At 38.6% G+C, this 19,057-nt stretch overlaps 1 protein-coding gene across 2 annotated transcripts in view; it reads right to left on the bottom strand.

The window, feature by feature from the left end:
- Positions 1–19,057, bottom strand: part of pard3ba (par-3 family cell polarity regulator beta a) — a 168,236-nt gene that overhangs the window by 61,590 nt on the left and 87,589 nt on the right. For both annotated transcript variants that reach the window (XM_077205378.1, XM_077205379.1), the window contains exons 13-16: positions 17,126–17,255; positions 13,813–13,942; positions 12,678–12,790; positions 6,048–6,092 (exon numbers count right to left, since the gene is read on the bottom strand). In XM_077205378.1, the coding sequence (XP_077061493.1) occupies positions 6,048–6,092; positions 12,678–12,790; positions 13,813–13,942; positions 17,126–17,255 (418 nt within the window). The remainder of the gene's footprint in view (positions 1–6,047; positions 6,093–12,677; positions 12,791–13,812; positions 13,943–17,125; positions 17,256–19,057) is intronic.

The raw sequence follows: 19,057 nt of genomic DNA, 5'->3' as shown, positions 1-19,057 counted from the left end.
GCTTTTTTCTGTATTAGTATTGACTTGTATGTTTTGAGGGTTTGCTGATATTTGTCTCGTGTTTGATGGTTTGCAGGGTCTCTGTGTTTTATATTTGATAATGATCTTAATTCTTTTCTTAATTTTTGGCACTCTTTATCAAACCAACCATCTTTTGCAATTTCTTTCTTACATCTATAATTTTTTCTTTTTCTCAGGGCTTTTCTGGCCACTGTAGAAAATATTTCGTTTAATTGATGGGTTGCTAAATTTATCATTTTCTTCTCTTCGCTAAATGACTTGGACAGAAATGAATCTATCATGTTCTGGACCCGGGTGCTGTGGAGCTGGGCTTCGTACTGGGCAGGACTGTCTTTACCCCATATAAACGTGGAGGGGAGGGGGTGCAGTTTGACCTTCGGATCTGAAGGCCGGAGATTCCCGGATCTGTTCAGACTGAGGACTGTGTGACTGTGGTCTGATAATGGCAGCTGTGGCATCACTGTGTAATAGTTGACTTTACTGTGGTCTACATCAGTGATGGCGTAATCTACTGTGCTGCTGCCCAGATATGAGCAGTAGGTGAACCGACCCAGAGAATCTCCCTTTGTTCTGCCATTAACTATATACAGACCCAGGCTTTTGCAGAGCTGTAGGACTTGTTTTCCGTGCCTGTTTATCGTGTTGTCATAATTCTGACGTGCCTTCGTAAAGTGTTTCCGTTGATATATATGTGAGTTGTTAATATATTTGTCTCCATCTGAGGTAATGTAATCCGCTTCCTTCCCCGTCCTAGCGTTCAGATCCCCCATTAACAGAACTGATCCTAGAGATTGAAAGTAAACGATCTCTGACTGTAGGGTTGGGAAGATGTCTTCATTATAATAAGGAGACTCATATGGGGGGATATATGTGGCACACAGGTACATGTCCTCATCTAAACACAAAAGCTCTTTTTGAAGTTTTAACCAAATATGTGTTTTCCCTTTTTTCACAGGCTGAATATAATGCCACAGATGGTCTTTAAACCAAACTATGATTCCTCCTGAATCTCTTCCGTTTTTAATATTAGGCTGTTTGATTGAAGGGATTCGTAGCTCTCTGTAGTTTGGAGGAGTGCAGATTTTGGAGTCTAAACGACACCATGTCTCAAGTAATATAATTATGTCTGAACTATATACAATATTTACAAAATCAGGGTTAGTAGTTTTCTCCCCAAAAGCAGAAGAGAACATCCCCTGAATGTTATAGCATGTTATTTTAAACGATGACATTGACGAATATTGGATTTACCAGAAAAATGTATGAAATTCATGACCCAATCATGTTTTAAAATATAGATTAATCAATTAGAAAGGTAATATAGAGGATATATAGAAGTATGGTGAGTCGGTCAATTTTACACATTGAATAAAAAAAATAATAATAATAATAATTAAAAAAAAAAAAAAAAAAGTGATTAAGAAATAACGATCATTCTTGACAGACACACTATGAGTATTTAAGCTAACATATTGTCACATATAATTTGCAGCATGTGTTTGATCTGGATCAGGTCAGTGGTGTCAGCTCTACCTGTTCCTGCCACTACAGCGGCGTAGCTGTCCGTCTGTCTGACTGACTCGCGCTCAGGGGGTGTTTTCTGAGGGCGTTTCAGGGCTGACTCCTTGATGGTTTTTGCGAACAGTCTCATGCCCTCTCGATGGATGTGGATACGGTCATACAGATGCTCATGGGTGATGCGCTGATGGTTGGCTATGTGAACGTTCGGCATTGAAGCACAGATGTTGGCTATCTCCGCGTTGATTGTGTTGATGATCCTTTGAGGGACATCTCTGCGAGGTAGAAGGGTTGAGATGATGACCTTGGCTCTGGGGTAGATCCTGCTGGCTGTTTTCACCACGTTGGACAGGGCTTTTGTGACGTCCACCCTTGCACTGATGTCGTTTGTTCCGGTGTGAAGAATGATGTGTGACGGTGCGCCCAGCACTCCCTCTCGCAGCAGTCTCAAAGCAGAGTGTGAGGTGGGACACCAGAACTTCTTCACCGATCTGCCCGGAAACAGACGTCTGTGGTCAAGATGGTGGCCGTTGGAGTCACAGAGGATGACGATGTTGTCTTTACTCGCCTGATCTCTGCCGGTGCTCGTGGATGGTGTTGTAGTTGGTGGACGGTATGGTGTGATGCTGCTGCTGCCTTTCCTCTGAGGGGCTTGATGAGATTGTGGGGTTGCAGGAGTGAAGTAGCTCAGTGATGGTGTACTGACACACTGCTGATGTTGAGCTGTGGTTGGGATGCGTTCAGGAGTGAAGGAGCTCTTTTTTGTGTGTGCTGACACTGCTGATGTTGGGATGCGTTCAGGAGTGGAGGCGCTGTGTGTTTGAGTGCTGACACACTGCTGATGTTGTTTTGTGTGCAGCTGGTTTCTGGTCACTTCCAGCAGTCTCTCCAGTGTGTGGCCGTGTTGTTCTCTTCTACCCAGCTCCTCTCTCACCCTCCTCAGCTCCTGTCGCAGCTCCTGATTGGCCTCCTCCAGATGTTTAACGGCCGAGCAGAGCTGTTGTAGTTGTTGAATGCTGTGATGGCTGGACATATTCAGGAGCTGGTGGATGTTGTTGGTAGTTTCCTCTTTAAACAAGTAATAGTCCTGCTCCAGCTCTGCGATGTTGTCTCTCAAGGCCTTTATCTTGGGAGACACAGGAGTGCTGATGTGTCTGTCTGTCCGAGGAGTTCTTGAGCCTGGGTCAATGTTTGTGTCCGTTGTGTTGTAGAGTCCCTCTTCTGTGCTTCTCTTCACTTCAGGATCTTTCTTAATCTTCTGAACCTCCACTTTAAGATTTTTGAAGTTCTTCTGGAATTCATTAAGGCTGGTTTCTGGTCCCTGGACCATGACTGTTCCGTTATGATAGAGGTTCACAATCAGCTTTGTGTCGTTGTCTCCTTCCAGAGTGAGTTGTCTGCCTTTGCTGATGCCTCCTTTTCTTCTACATGTCATGGCAGAGCTGAGGATGGTGTGCCAGGCTGATGGGTGTTCAGTGAAGAACAGCAGGTTACACCGGACTCTGTTGTCTTCTGGTCCACTGTAGTCGGACAGTAGTAACTCTGGGTTCTCTCTCAGGATCATCTCTTTCATCCTTTTCTTATCTTTAGTAGATTTAACTTCTGCTGGATATATTATCTCCAGCTCTTCTTCATTTTTGAAAAATGCCTCTGCTTGAGGTAGGCCCATGTTGTTCTCAACTGAATTAACTGCCACGGAATGTTAGCTTGGCTAGCAGTTAGCTTGATATGTTGAGTTTTTATGCAGTTTTTAGGTGATGACAAAAAAATTAAATCGTTTTCAGAGGTCTTACCTTCAAAATCTTCTGCCTCTTTTGTTCACAATTAAGTTTTCAATCATATAATTACAGGTTGAGTCATAAAAAACTTACATTTTCTGGCAAAAATGTTGTTGATATCAGGAGCTCATATTTTTGCTGCCAACTGTCATCGGAACTCTCTCTCTCTCTCTCTCTCTCCCTGTCTCTCTCTCTGTCTCTCTCTCTCTCTGTCTCTCTCTCTCTCTCTCTCTCTGTCTCTCTCTCTCTCTCTGTCTCTCTCTGTCTCTCTCTCTCTCTCTCTCTGTCTCTCTGTATCTCTCTATCTCTCTGTCTCTCTGTCTGTCTCTCTCTGTCTCTCTCTCTCTATCTGTCTCACTCTCTCTCTCTGTCTGTCTCTCTCTCTCTCTCTCTCTCTCTGTCGGTCTATCTCTCTGTCTGTCTCTCTCTCTCTCTCTCTCTCTGTCGGTCTATCTCTCTGTCTGTCTATCTCTCTCTCTCTCTCTCTCTCTCTCTCTCTCTCTCTCTCTCTCTCTCCTTGCATCTGCTTTGCAGTAAAAGCAATATTTTAAAATGTATTTTTCCTGTAAATTCACCATCTAGTCCAGCATTGTCTCTGTTGTTATTATTATTATTATTATGATCATCATATTAATAGGTTTTTGTGGTGTCTACTAAATGTTTTAGTAAATACGTTTTAGGTTATTTATTATTAATTAAAAAAATCTAGCACAGTCATAATGTTATGTATCCATAATGTCAAAACCAGATTTATTGCCTTGACTATTGAATGCTAGCCTTCCCTTAAGCAATCTTGAAAAAACATTGCACTCATGTGATGTTCCCTTTATGGTAAGTAACAAATCATATGACTTGCGTGTCTGTGCAAATTGTATCCAGGAAACCATAATCCATTATTTCTATAAAGAGTTCATAAGAAAGAGGTGGTTGCTAAAGCACTAAATATAACTCTAAAGAGAGTCTTAGGTGTTCTGAGAGAATGAGTGAAACACTCTTCACTGTTAATGTTCATATTGAGCTTTTAGATATTATTGTTAAAAACAATAGTGAAGCATAATAGTTAATAGTCTAAAAAAGTGTGTGTGTGTGTGTGTGTGTGTGTGTGTGTGTGTGTGTGTGTGTGTGTGTGTGTGTGTGTGTGTGTGTGTGTGTGTGTGTGTGTGTGTGTGTGTGTGTGTGTGTGTGTGTGTGTGTGTGTGTGTAGCTCATCAAGTCTGCATGTATTTGATCAAAAATACAGGGGGAAAAAAAACAGTAATATTGTGAAATATTATGACATTTTTAAATAATGGTTTTCTATTTTAATAGACTTCAAAATATAATTTATTCCTGATGCAAAGCTGAATTTTCAGCATTCATTACTCCAGTCTTCAGTGTCGCATGATCCTTCAGAAATCATTCTAATATGATGATTTATTATCAATGTTGGAAACGGTTGTGCTGCTTTATATTTTTTTTTATAACCTGTGATTGGTTATACTTTTTATACTTTCTTATACTAGGTTGTACTTTTTACAGGATTCTTTGATTAATTAAAAGACTAAAAAGAATTTAAAAAAACATGTTTTATTATTTAAAATAGAAATCTTTTGTAACAATATTTTGTAGATTTTGAAAGAAATGAATACAAGGACATGTTAAACTGATAAAAAGTGATAATAAAGATTTACATTGTAAGAAAAGATTTCTATTTTGAATGAATGCAGTTCTTTTTAACTTTTTTATTAATCAAAGAATCCTGAAAAAAGTACCAAAAAATATTAAGCAGCACAACTGTATCAATCAGCATATTAGAATGATTTCTGAAGGATCATGTGACACTGAAGACTGGAATAATGACTGATGAAAATTCAGCTTTGCATCACAGAAAAAAAATTATATTTTAAAGTATATTAAAATAGAAAACAATAATTTTTGTTATGTAACCATAATTGTAACAATATTTCACAATATGACTTTTTTTTCACTTTATTTTTGACTAAATACATGCAGGCTCGATGAGCATAAGAGACTCCTTTCAAAAACATTAAAAATAGTAATGTTTCCAAACTGTTGACCGGTATTGTACTGTAAAAGTATAAAGCATAAAAACTTAAACATTAACATCAGCAAAACTGTTTTCCAGACTGAAAATGTTATATTTTGACATGTATTATTGTTGATTCTTCCTGAAAACGAGGGTTTTGGAAGTGGTCACTGCTTTCACGGTGTCTCCTTCCTCCACTAACCCAATCCCTCCTTGCAGCAACTCACTCTCTCACCTCAGCTGACAGACTACAAATGGGCAGCAGACGCCCTCCGTTTATCTTCATTTGACTTGGCTGAGACACAGCCACTGATCTGGAGTCAGATTACTGGCCTGTGAGTCAACTAACACAGCGCTTTAAAGATCACATGCTTGATCCTGGGCCAGCCTTGTAGCGTTTGACCATAAATGAGCTGCTATTAAAGCAGTATGATGGAACTGACATTGCAAGGCTGAGAAACTCTACAACTTGGCAGAGGAATTGTTTACTGCAAGTATTGCTTATTAATAACATAATTACATATTGAACACTGGTGTCTTTTATCATATTTCTGTTGCTGCTGTCCGTTAAAAAAAATTGAAATTTACCACACTTAAGGGGATCAGCAAAACTCCTTAACTTTAGTAAAATCATGTCCTTATGTGGCTTGTTTCTTTAATATGTGTTTGTGTGTCTGTGTGCTTTTGTGTGTTCAAATTCTTACCGGGTCGCTGTCCTTGAATGGAGGCCATGTTACTCTCATCCGCCACTGAAACACAAACATAAAAAATCCATCCTTTAAATTCTCACTTGTGTCTCCCAGACTGTACGTACAGTGTCACATTAAAGGATTAGTTCACCTCAATGCCATCCAAGATATCCATGTCTTTCTTTCCTCAGTGGAAGAGAAATTAAGTTGAGGAAAACATTTCTGGATTTTTCTTCGAAAAATGGACTTCAAATGACAACCAACATTTTGTAGTCCAAATCAATGCAGTTTCAAAGATCTTTGAAGTGCTTCAACGGACTGTGGACGATCGCAGCTGAGGAGGAGGGTCTTATCGACATGGATATCTTGGATGACATTGGGGTCAGTAAATTATTAGGAAATTTTCATTTTGATGTGAACTAATCCTTTAACAATTGTAAAGTTGATGTGTTACAGTAATACTTTTTAAACATTTGCACTTCTATTGTTAGCTGATTTTGTTGACATTAGAATATAAACCGCTTCAAACTTCAAAGCTTAAACAACACTTAGAAAGTTTAAACTGGTCTTCAAGCCTGGCCAAGCTGCCGTTCAGCTGGTTTAACTGGGAGGCAGATGGTTTCCCAGCCTGACCAGCTTAAACGTACCTAAAACCCTTCTAAAACCACCCAACTGACAAACATAAGCCTATAAGGAAACCAGATAAGACTAGCAAACCATCTTATGCTGGTTTAGGCTTTTTTTCAGCAGGGTAAAAGCCACAAAACTCCAATTTTTATATAGCCCTTAATAAAAGTAATTGTAATGCATCACCTCTCAAATGAGTCCTAGCATAACTTGTAAAATGAATTATACCAAACCATTATAAGAACAAAACTTTAAAAAACAACAGAAACTGACTGAATAATTCATTGGATTTGGAAAGATCTCTTCTCCTAAATTCTATTGGTGGCACATTATTTTACAGTCCTGTTCCCCATGTACATTTTATTATAGTAATTACAATAACTGGGTTATAACTACTAACACTGAACATTCTCCTAACCTAACTCATGCAGTTACCTTATATGACCCAGTACTTTCTTAGGTAAGTACACAAAAGTACACGTACTGACTGTAAAATAAAGTGCAACCAATCTATCTTTTTCCACATGTGTGCTGGTGTATAGAAGATGTATCTCTCTATCTCTCTCTCTCTCTCTCTCTCTCTCTTTCTCTTTCTCTCTCTCTCTCTCTCTCTCTCTCTCTCTCTCTCTCTCTCTCTCTCTCTCTCTCTCCCTGTCTCTCTGTCTGTCTGTCTCTCTCTCTAGTAGCCACACTTGGTTTTAATTAGGAAGATCTGTGCAGGGCCAGTTACGCTTCTGTACAGCTGAGAACATCTGCCGTTTGCCTAAACACATACTACACACATACACACACTTGAACAGCTCGTGTTACATTGTGCACACATAGACGAATTCATAACAAAGAAGAAAAAAACAGGATATTTATATATTTTTTTTTTTTTAGTGTACAGTATCCTCTTCATAAGGTCTGTTCTGTGTGTAATTTTCTCAGCTATACTACCGTTAAAAAGTCTCTCCTGCTCATCAAGACTGCATTTATTTAATAAAAAATACACTAAAACAGTAATATTGTGAAATATTACAATTTAAAGCCGTTTTCTATTTTGATATTTTAAAATCCAATTTATTCCTGTGATGCACAGCTGAATTTTCAGCATAATTTCAGATCCTTCAGAAATCATTCAAATATGCTGATCTGCTGCTCAACAAAAAAATATTATTATTATTACTATTATTATTATTATTATTATTGAAAACAGTTTTGCTGCTACATATTTTTAATACCAATTTCTTCGATGAATAGAAAGTTCAAAAGAACAGCATTAATTTGAACTAGAAATGTTTTATAAATCAATTGGATGCATCCTTGTTAAATAAAAGTATATATTTTTTTCTGACATTAATATTATATTTTAAACAGTAATATATATTATGAAATATCTTTTTGCCTTTCAAAAAAAAAAATTTTTTTTAAGAAAGCTCAGATTTTTTTCCAAAAAAAAAAAAAAATCAGATTTTTGCAGTACATATGAGTGACTACATCTATGCAAGCCACGATGACATATCTAAGACATTTACAGTAGCGCCCCGTGGAGGACAACAAGGAATTATTAGTGTGTGGGCCCGAGTGTGAGTGCTGAAAACAAGAAAGTGTGTGTCTGTGTGTGAGAGAGAGACTAATCCGCACAAACAGGATTGAGCAGTGAAGAGCAGCTGCTGCCACAGGCATTGCACCATGGGATACAATAATGGGGTTTCATTACACTGCAATTTCTCTTAAATAAGCCTTTTCATCTTTTATGAGTTCAATTTCCCCAGCTGAGAAATAACACTGGAAGAGAGGCTTGTGCAAGCCGGTGTGGGTTTACACACGTGTGTACATATGGACACGTATGTGAGAAAACACAAACAGGGTTGATGAGGGGGGAGAAAAAGATACAGAAGAATAAAAAAGGGGGGGGGGGGGGTAATAGTTTGCCTTTGAATGCTTGAAAGTGCGAACAAATCTGGATTATCCACACTCAACATAGCACAGACACAATGTCACACTCATGCATGCAGAAAAACACATCCAAATATCCCACACAAACAAGAAAGATTGCACAAAAAACATCCTTCACAAGCACATTTATATTTGCCAAATCCAGCAGCCACCCTGAATAACCTAGCAACAATCCTGAAAGCCCTAGCAACCGCTCTGAACATCCCAGAAATCACCCAAAACACCACAGCACCCAGAATCCTCTAGTAATGCCTTTGCTACCAACCACCCGAAACCCCTTAGCAACAACCCAGCAGCAACACTGAACATCTCTGCAAAATCAAACACACCCTTGCCACCACCCAAAACACCAAAGCAACACCCAGAACACTCTAGGAATCCCTTAGTTACCAACCCAAACACTCTAGCAATCATCTGGACTCCCCTAGGAACGCCCTAACAGCAACCCTGAACATCCTAGCAACAGTTAAAACACCCTACCGATGTGCCGAATGCTGTGGTAACCACTCAAAACACCACAGCAACACCCAGAACACTCTAGGAATCCCTTAGTTACCAACACAAACACTCTAGCAACCATCTAGACTACCCTAGGAACGCCCTTACAGCAGCCCTGAACATCATAGCAACACTTAAAACACCCTACCAATGTGCCGAATGCTGTGGTAACCACTCAAAACACCAAAGCAACACCCAGAACACTCTAGGAATACCTTAGCTACCAACCCAAACACTCTAGCAACCACCCAAAACACCAAAACAATGCCGTAGCAGCAATCCTTAAAATCTTTGCAACACCAAAACACCCATGCAGAACACCCTTGCAACTAGGGGTGTGGAAATTAATCCTTTCTGCGATGCATCCCGATGCAGAAGAGGACAATTCGGTATCAGTTCAGTAATAGACCATAACCGATTATAATGTACTGGAGCTCCTTCTGACGTCATTTATCGCGCATGTGCTTTGTCGCAGTAGCATACAATGGCAGAGGGAGGCGAGAGGCGAGTGCGAATACTTAAAAATGCTTTAAAGCCTTCATCTGGGCACATTTCGGCTGTTATGAACAACCTGGTAAGCACGACCTGGAGAAGACACACGCTGTGTGCACTCATGTCACGCACAAATAGAATATGCAGGAGGTAATACCACTAACCTGATAAACTACGTTAGCCGTTTTCACCCCAACCACGAGCTGTTAACGCCTGGCAGAGTCAGCGGATGAGCTCCAACGTCACCCGAATTCACAGCCAAAAACAAATCATCCACTCGCCCCAATAATTCTCTCTGATTTAAGTATCCGAACCCGATGGTCAAATTACTATTATTATGTGTTGTTACGCGTGATTATAAATGGATGATCGTCACCTTCAGCAACGAACTCGGCGATGGTTGATGCGTGCATCTCTAGGGTAACACACACTGATGAATGAGCGCTGCTTTTAAATGAACATTTCTTTAAAAAAAAATTGATTTGACAGAAATATTTATTTGACAGAAACAGGCTTTACTGCCTTGAAACTTAAACTGGAATGCCACTGTTTCTGTCACTGCGACTTCCCGATCAGGCGAACACGCACGCACACACACACGCGCACACACATCACTTTTTAAGTAAAATTTAAAATTGAGGATGCAGTGCATCATAATGCATCGAGATATCGAATTGAACTGAATCGATGAAATGATAATCGTAATCGAACCGAACCGTGAGACCAGTGTAGGTTCACACCCCTACTTGCAACCACCCAAAACACCAAAGCAACACTCTGAAGAATTCTCCAGGAATGCCTCAGCTACGAACCCAAACACTCTAGCAAGCATCTAGAATTCCCTAGCAACACCCTAGCAGCAACCCTGAACATCCTAGCAACACTTAAAACTCAATAGCAATGTGGAGAACACCTTTGCAACCACTCAAAACACCACAGCAACACCCAGAACCCTTTAGGAATGCCTTGGCCTATAACCCAAACACTCTAGCAACTACCCAGCAACAATGCCTAAAGCCTGGTACTTTGTTGCTTGTGCCGAATTCCCTATCAAAACACCCAAAACACCACAGCAACACCCAGTGCCTTCTAGCGATCCACTCAGAACCTCTGTTTAGGAACACTGTGACCTGGCATCCACCCACAACAGTTCAGCATTAAATGTCTGTTTTTCACTAAAATGTTCTTCGGAAAAAATTTAAATATAGTTATAGGCTACATATTCCGATAAAACCCCATTGCACTTTTGCATAAAAGTAAAGGTAAATGGCCTGAAAGCAATCAGCAAATGAGAAATTAAGAGCATTTTTTACATGAACTCCTGCCCAGAAAAACACATACAGCTGCTAATGATGCGACTGGCAGAATAAAGCTCTTTCTGAGAGACTCGAGCCGAGCCAAAACTCCAGCCAAATCTTTCATAGGGATCACGCTTGACTGAAGAAAACCTTTGTCTTTCAACGTTTCGCAATATCACAGTGGAAAACATTAGCCAGACTGAAATTATGCATCTTGAGGACAAGAAAAGTGGACCCTTGGGTGATGGATATATTACCTTAAAGGTTTGTAGAACGCTTGTAATTTACAATGAATAAACATGCTGGCTATTTTTGTATTTGGATATAAATGACCTGTATTAAGCTGACAGCGCTTAACGCTAGAGTAAATGTCTGGAATTGCTCTCAACTTCAGTCGCATTACAGATGACCCTGACTGGAAATCCATTACCCAAAAACCCTCCAAAAACAATCCATTTGATGGTAATCGTTTATGAAATTTGCATGCATTTTACAGCTTTATCTAAGACTCGAAATTGAAAACTTTAAATAATTTAGTTTAAACAAAATATAAGCAACCACATATATGCACCCTAATGATTCTAAATTGATGCACTTTTTGTTAAATTATTATTAATATGTACCTTGAATGAATAATCCTTTTTTAAATTACTATGGTTTTATTTTGAATGTTAAATGAAAAAAGAAAAAAGAAATGTAGAAATATGAAAATAGTAATAGATAAAAAATTATACTTCTAAAAATTACAAAAGCCACAAATGTTATAAATATTTTTAGTGAATGACCTAATACTGATGCCTTTGTAACAATATGATTATTCTTCTTAAGGACATTTTTAAAGACTTACATTTAATCAGTTTAAAACTACATCAATAGTGTATACATTCATTTAAATAGAAATAAAAAAGGACAAAAAGAAGTGAAAAAAGGTAAAAGACATTAAAAAAGGACAAAAAGAAACGGCAACTGGAAAATTGAAAGAGTAACTTAAAGAACAAAATGAAAAAGTAAGAGAGAAAGATAAAGATATAAATAGAGGGGAAAAGGTCTGGATGGAGGATAAAAGATGGCAGAAAAGCAAGACACTATGAGATGTGGGTAATGAAAACCAATCAGCTTTCAGCAGTGAGGAGATTAGCGCAGTGGCAGTGGCGCTGAAGCCAATACTCCACCCTAATGAAATGTAATTGGAAACGGGCGAAAACTTCCCGTTGTGGAGCACAGAAATATCCTTCATGTTTCCGAAGCCGGTGGAAAAGAGAGAGGATAAGTTATCGGGGTCATCCATGGCGAATACTGGGAAATGTGTAGCTATAGGGCTTTATTTTGCACCGAAGGCAATCGGTTTCCACTATGTTCAGAAATACAGACCAAAACCTTAAAAAGTCTCAGTATAACCTTTAGGTTTTTCTATAAGGCTTTAAGAACAGTTGCAACACTATAACACACACTATTTCACTTCAAAAACCTGCGTCTTATTGACCAACCTCCCACAAGCTAAGTTAACCAAGCGATAAATGCACAGAAATAGCACTTCAAGTCATTGTCAGGGTGCAGTCTGAACAGTCCCAGTATAGTATGCTAGATTGTGGTAGTTTGCTCCATCCTAGCACTCCAAACCGGGCTGTAAGATGGGGAATTAGTGATTTTGCGTATATTTTTGTGCTGGTCAGCCTTGGTTAATTGAGTTGGGTGTTAAAACTATGTCCACAAGATGTAGTTCATTTTATCTGGACATTATTTTGTGGCTAGTTTCTGGTAGATGTGGTATATGTGTGTGTTTCCATACCTAAATCCATGCTCTTGGAGGACCTGTTGTTGGAGTAATCTGGGACTTTCTGTCGTTGAGGGTATTGTTGGTTGTTGGGGTGGTTCACATTGGAAACAGGCTCCATTTCAGCCCTACAAGACAGATAAAAAAAATTCTTGATGGCAATGCATTCTCTGCTTATTGTTTTTTACAAGTCAGTTTGGTTGATCTAATATCTAAGCAACATCATGTAATGCGGTAGTATAAGTATAAAACACTTAAAATACAAAAGTTTGGGAATAAAAGGTTTCTGAATGAAGCCTCTGATGTTCACCAAGGCTGCATTTATTTGATCAAAATACACTATAAATAGTAATATTATGAAATACTATTACAATTTAAATTAACTGTTTCATATTTGAAATATAATTTACTCCTGTGAGACAAATCTATTTTTCAGTATCATTACTCCAGTCTTCGGCGTCACATTATCCTTCAGAAATTATAATATGCTGATTTGCTGCTCAAGAAACATTTCTTCTTATTATTATCAGTGTTGAAAACAGTTGTGCTGCTTCAGTATAAAAGAGCAAAAGAAAGTTTAAAAGAACAGCATTTATTTGAAACAGAAACTTTATAAATGTCTTTACAGTCAATTTTGATCAATTTAATGCATCCTTGCTGCATAAAAGTATTATCTTGAGAAATCTCATACGTTTTTAGTACTGAATAAAATACAAGACTATTTACAATCAAATTAATTTAATTTCTGTCAACCATTTTATATGTGATTGTTTCTCTCTCTCTGTCTGTGTGTGTGTGTGTGTGTGTGTGTGTGTGTGTGTGTGTGTGTGTGTGTGTGTGCGTGCGTGCGTGCGTGCGTGCGTGCGTGCGTGCGTGCGTGCGTGCGTGCGTGCGTGTGTGTGTATATTAAGTAAATAAGAATAAGTGGATAAAATTAGGTATTTGAAAGAATATTTGATGGCACAACTAGATAATGGCATAAATAATTCTTCTACATGGTATCATTGTGTTCAAGTCTTTGAAATAAGCCTTCAGGATACTGAGCGTTGATCAAAGTACCAGATTATCTGGTTTCATGATATGAGAACTCAAAGAAATTCTATGAACTACGGTTATCATTTCTGATGTTATTCTGAGCTCTATAACGAACCGATCTTGTTGGTGTTTGTGCAGAAGGTTTGTTTCCAGCAGGTCCTGGTCAGAAGGTGGAGGGGGGAAATCATCTTCATCGTAGTCCTCCTCCGGCAGTTCCTGTCTTTCGCCATGGGATCTGTGTGGAGCTGTTTGGAAATATGAGATTTAATGTTATATACCATTATTAGAGCGGATGTCCATCACACAAAGCCATTGTATGGATTCAGAAGATTTGTGTTTTTTGTCAGTTTTAGAGCTCAACAGCCGTAGTTCACTTCTGTTGTATGAAAAAGCAATGTGCGACCTGACTAACATGTCCTTTTGCATTCCACTGAGAAATATAAAGTCATACAGGTTTGAAATGAAATGAGGGTGAGTAATTTCTTTCTGAAAAACTGAAAATCCTGCCATTACGAGGAATAAGACACACTTGACCACGTTCACTCAGTTGTGAATCATGTGAGAAAAACACACGGCTGTGTTTGAGACCTTCTCAATGACCACACGATGTTCAGATTAATGTTAGCAATAACACTGGAATATCTCCATTACTGCTCAATGTTCTGCACTACTGTCCCAGTTTCTTCCACCATTTAGACATTTATCAAATCGTGAGTCCAGAGTGACTGTCATATGCAGTGACATGAAATATTAATGCTGGTAAAAAACACGTGATTAAAAACTATACCTCGTTAAAACTCAACAAAATGCCATTTGTACGAGTTCTGCTTGAATTGTTTTCAGATTTTACCAAATCTAACTGAAACGAGTATGGAAAGTAATCTGAATTTAAAATGAGATGTGTGTAAATATCACATCCCTCTTTGTGCGACTAAAGTACAGTCACATACTTTGACGGACAAGAGACGCTAATCAGTAAACAATGGTTTCCAAAAAACATGGAAACCGCCTTTTGTGTTGGCACAGCAACTCTCTGGAGAGCGCAGGGAAAGAATAGTGTGAATTTAAAACAGTTTGTTATCCGTTCTCGAGCGCTCGGCGCAATTGCGAGTATGCTAATAAGGCCCACTTAGAATCCATTTCATCAGCTTAATGATTTCAAGGTCAGGCCGCGTCGCATAAAAACGGAAGGAAACGTAGCAAAAATATCGTCATTGGCTTTTTCATCCCTATTGATGAGATGGGCAGATTTCCAACTTGTATATGTCGAAAAAGCTAATGGAAAGCTACGCCTGCATGGAAAATGAGATGGCAGAGAAAAATAACTCATTTGGTCCTCTTACAGAGGAGCAAAGCTCTCTTCACCTGGTGTTGATGATGAACGCATGCTTTCTGTTGCTGAGCACTGATCAATTTCTTTTGTTTCTTTAACAGTGAGAGAATTTAGATGTAAGCACTTAACATTATATAAAAGCAATTACTTTTATCGTTTGGTGTTCTGTTAAAAATGCACTCAATAAGTGAAGGTGCATTCACACAGAACGTGATTTGGCGACCACCACCAAAGCGATCATGCGAAACAATGTGATCCGTCACATGATCCAGTTGGAAACCGCAGCTGTCCAGGAAGCCCAGTAAGAACCAGAGTGGTGTGACGCTCTGCTCAATATTTCCAGTGCACTACCTTCAATCGCTCAAGCAAACGTTCACCGGTAAAACGACATTCGCTCAAATCCCACTACGACATGAAACTTCTCTGTACCATACGTCTTTTTGTTTGTGATTAACTTCGTAAATATCTCATTACAGTAGGCCTATAGATAACAGTTATGATATTTGTGGCTTTAAAGCAATTTCCTATAAATGGTATAAATTAAGGTGACGTGACTGGAGTGCCGAATTGCAGACCTCATGCTGTTTTCTCATCGCTTTTGTTTTTGTTTTATGTTTATTTTGTTATTGAGAGGAAAGTGTACATATTTACATATGTGACCCCTGTTGGAAAAATTAGTTGTAATGCGCATGGACTAATTACCACCTACAGGCAAAACAAGTGAGAAATGTTCTGTGAATTTGAGGTTCACAAAAATGTGTTAAGACCTTGTCTAGTGATCCCGATGCTCCAAATAGCAATTAAACATCTAAAAGTATCTTTATTTTTTTTCTTTGTTCATGAAAAATGCCATTTTTCTCTGCTTGCTTCACGACGACTGTACTTCCCCTCAGCACAAGTTTGATATTGTTTTAAAGCGCAGAATTCCAACTTTGTGAATATTCATAGCAAATTCTCGATGGCATGAGTCTGAACCAATGAAATGTGATGTTTAAACTCATGCTGATGTAAACAAAACGATCTTACTCGCGGTGACTGACAGATCCAAAGCCAGCGAACAAAGACAGCACACGATCCCGACATACACATAGCCTACTCAGAATAACAGTATTTGAAAATATCTGTTTTGGTGAGTATTCACGCAAACATTAGACTATCTGTTATGTCTTAAGTGGACGTTATGTTTACTGTTGGGGAATATCATCTGATGTGTAACATTATATTAGATCCGTGCGGTACAGAAGGTCTTAATATAAAGGCTGTCTGTTTCATTCATGTTAAACAAACAATTGTGGTATCATAGGAAAAAGTTGAATAAATATTTGTCCTATAGATATTTGGGTTTGACTTGGTGTTTGCCAAATTTGGTGTTATTACCAGGGATTTTAAGGTATGGTTGCTAGGTGATTTTGTTTTGGAACCTTCAGAAAACTTTAACTTGATTTTTCTCAAAAATGGACTTTGAGCTACACATGTTTGAAGTCGATAGAGTCAGCAATCATGTTTTGTCTGATTCCAACAAATCATACATCATTTTGAAGGTTTTTTAATAGGGAATGTGAAAATAAATTCGCTCAAAATGTGCTCATTGCGACTCATTTTTCCAGCACGGGTCACATATCCATCTAAACGACGCTCTCATCAGAGTGGATGGCATCAGTATGTTTGTTAACAATATATTGCTTCAACAGTGTTTAAACTTTGTTTTACCCCTAAGCAAACAACGAAAAAGAACATAACTGTGAGTTTATCACAAAATGAATCTTCGCTAACTTAGTTTCTCCACACAACCCCTTCAATTTCTTCTCCTTCGTTCTAAATTTAGATGTTTACTTTGCATTTATGTATAAGGTTCGCAACTTAATTCAAACAATATATGAACTCCATAACCTTAGAGCTATTGCTTATTTCACATATTCTCAAACCAGCATATCACACAGGGCATTCTGGGTCGAGCGAGCGCCCCTGAGCGGGATCTTCAGGAAGGCGCTCGGAGGAAATATTACCGCTCTCCTCACATGGTCTGGTAGGAACTTAACAGTACAGCAACTTTCTGTGAACTCCAGCAATTTAATCAATGCTTGTGAGCACTTACCAGGAGCAGCTTCATAAATACGGCTGTTCTCTGTGGATGGTGGGATGGAACTGTTGGTGTAGTTGTTGTTAGGATGATGATGAACAGGAGAGTCGTTTCTAGGGAGAGATTGACTGTCTTCCTGAATTTCCTAGAAGAGAGTTAAAATTTGTAGAGAATTAATAGACTTATACAAAACAGTGATCTGGAAGATGCTAATGGGGAGAAAGGCTTGTCAACAAACACAGACATTTTTAAAGCATGGTGACCAACTTCCATATCTGTCCCATGTTGGGGTCATGCTGTCAGACTGACAACAAGAGGAAACGTGCCATGCAGTGCAACAACGAGTTCACTCAAAAATGGTTTACTTACTCTCAACTTACCCTCCCATGCATGCATGAAATGTATTGAAATCTATATAAACATTTAGTTTCTTGTCATTTTCATCAAAAGTAGCACGACACATCATGATGCTCCATACCTGAAAGCAAGAAACCTACACTACCGCTCAAAGTTTTGGGTCTGTATATTTTTTTGAGGTGGGAAATAAATAAATACTCTTATTCAGAAAGGCTGCATTAAATTGACTAATAGTGACAGTAAAAACATTGATAATGTTACAAAAGATTTGTATTTCAAATAAATGTTGTTCTTTTTAACTTTCTATTCATCCGAATATCAAAATGACGAAATAAAAATGCATCATGCTTTCCATAAAAGCTTGCATTCCATACAGTTTAAGCAGCACAGCTGTTTTAAACATGGATGATAATAATAATCAGAAATGTTTCTTGAGCAGCAAATCAACATATTAGAATGATTTCTGAAGGATCATGTGACACTGAAGACTGGAGTAATGATGCTGAAAATTCAGCTTTGATCACAGGAATAAATTTAATTTTAAAATATGTAAGATATATTTTAAATTGTAATAATATTTAACAATATTAATATTTTTACTGTCGTTTGGTAAAATAAATGCCTTTCGGAAAAAAACCTTGCGAACCCCAAGCTTTTCAATGGTAGTGTAAAATCGTGCATGTTTTAGACAGAAAACTGCATAGACTTAAAGACATCACATCTCAACAAGAAAAAATGGAGAGAAAACTACCCTGATCTAGAAAAAAAAAATCTGTTGAAAACAAACTGTAAATGACAAAAGGATAAAAGCAACCCTGACATATTTAGAAATATTCATAAGCCAAAGGCAATCCTGCCAGACAGTACTAGTCAAGACAGATACGGAAACACGTGTCAATATGAAGACGTGAGGCCACCGAATGATCCGTCCTGATGGATTCTTCTCAGACGACAAAAGGAGCTACAGATGTCACTGTATGGACGGCTAACCCAGAGGAGGAACACTGTAGACTTTAGACTGTCATACAAACCACATGCTACAAACGCAAACACACTACTCACAGCCCAGACTCACTGGACGGACATGAAAGGTATTAGGATATCACCATATCAAAGTGTGCTTAAATGCATTCATACCGTACTATTCCACATGGCGGGGGAAAACAGATGAAAGCCTCGTTCTTTTGTTCCGACGTTAAGCCTCAGCTGGAGGACAGTCATTAGCGGGGATGATGGTTCTTCACACGTGGAAACGTCACTCTTGTCATCTGCCTCCTGCTCGCTGTCTCTCCAGACGCACAGGAATCATCAATGGACCAAACAACTGATTCCCAGGCTCTCTTTCTCCTCAGAGATTATGTTTGTCATAAAAACGACTCGAAAACGCCCTATGCTGAGATGAGCAACATTTTTCGCTGTCTTTCACTGTGATCTGTGCCTTGACAACGGTTAATGTATGCATGTGTCTAACACACGAAAATAGAGAGCTGGCAGGAAAATATCAAAAAGTACTTGAAGAATGATGGGACAGCAACTGCTAGAATCCAGACGGAGGGAAACTAAAAATGAAAAGTCAATTTAAAAAGTCGA

The sequence above is a fragment of the Siphateles boraxobius genome, unplaced genomic scaffold, assembly GCF_051911475.1.
Source record: "Siphateles boraxobius isolate OS27281-9 unplaced genomic scaffold, OSU_SipBor_1 53, whole genome shotgun sequence".
In the NCBI taxonomy this organism is placed as follows: domain Eukaryota; kingdom Metazoa; phylum Chordata; class Actinopteri; order Cypriniformes; family Leuciscidae; genus Siphateles; species Siphateles boraxobius.
This window is presented reverse-complemented; position numbering and strand designations above follow the sequence as displayed.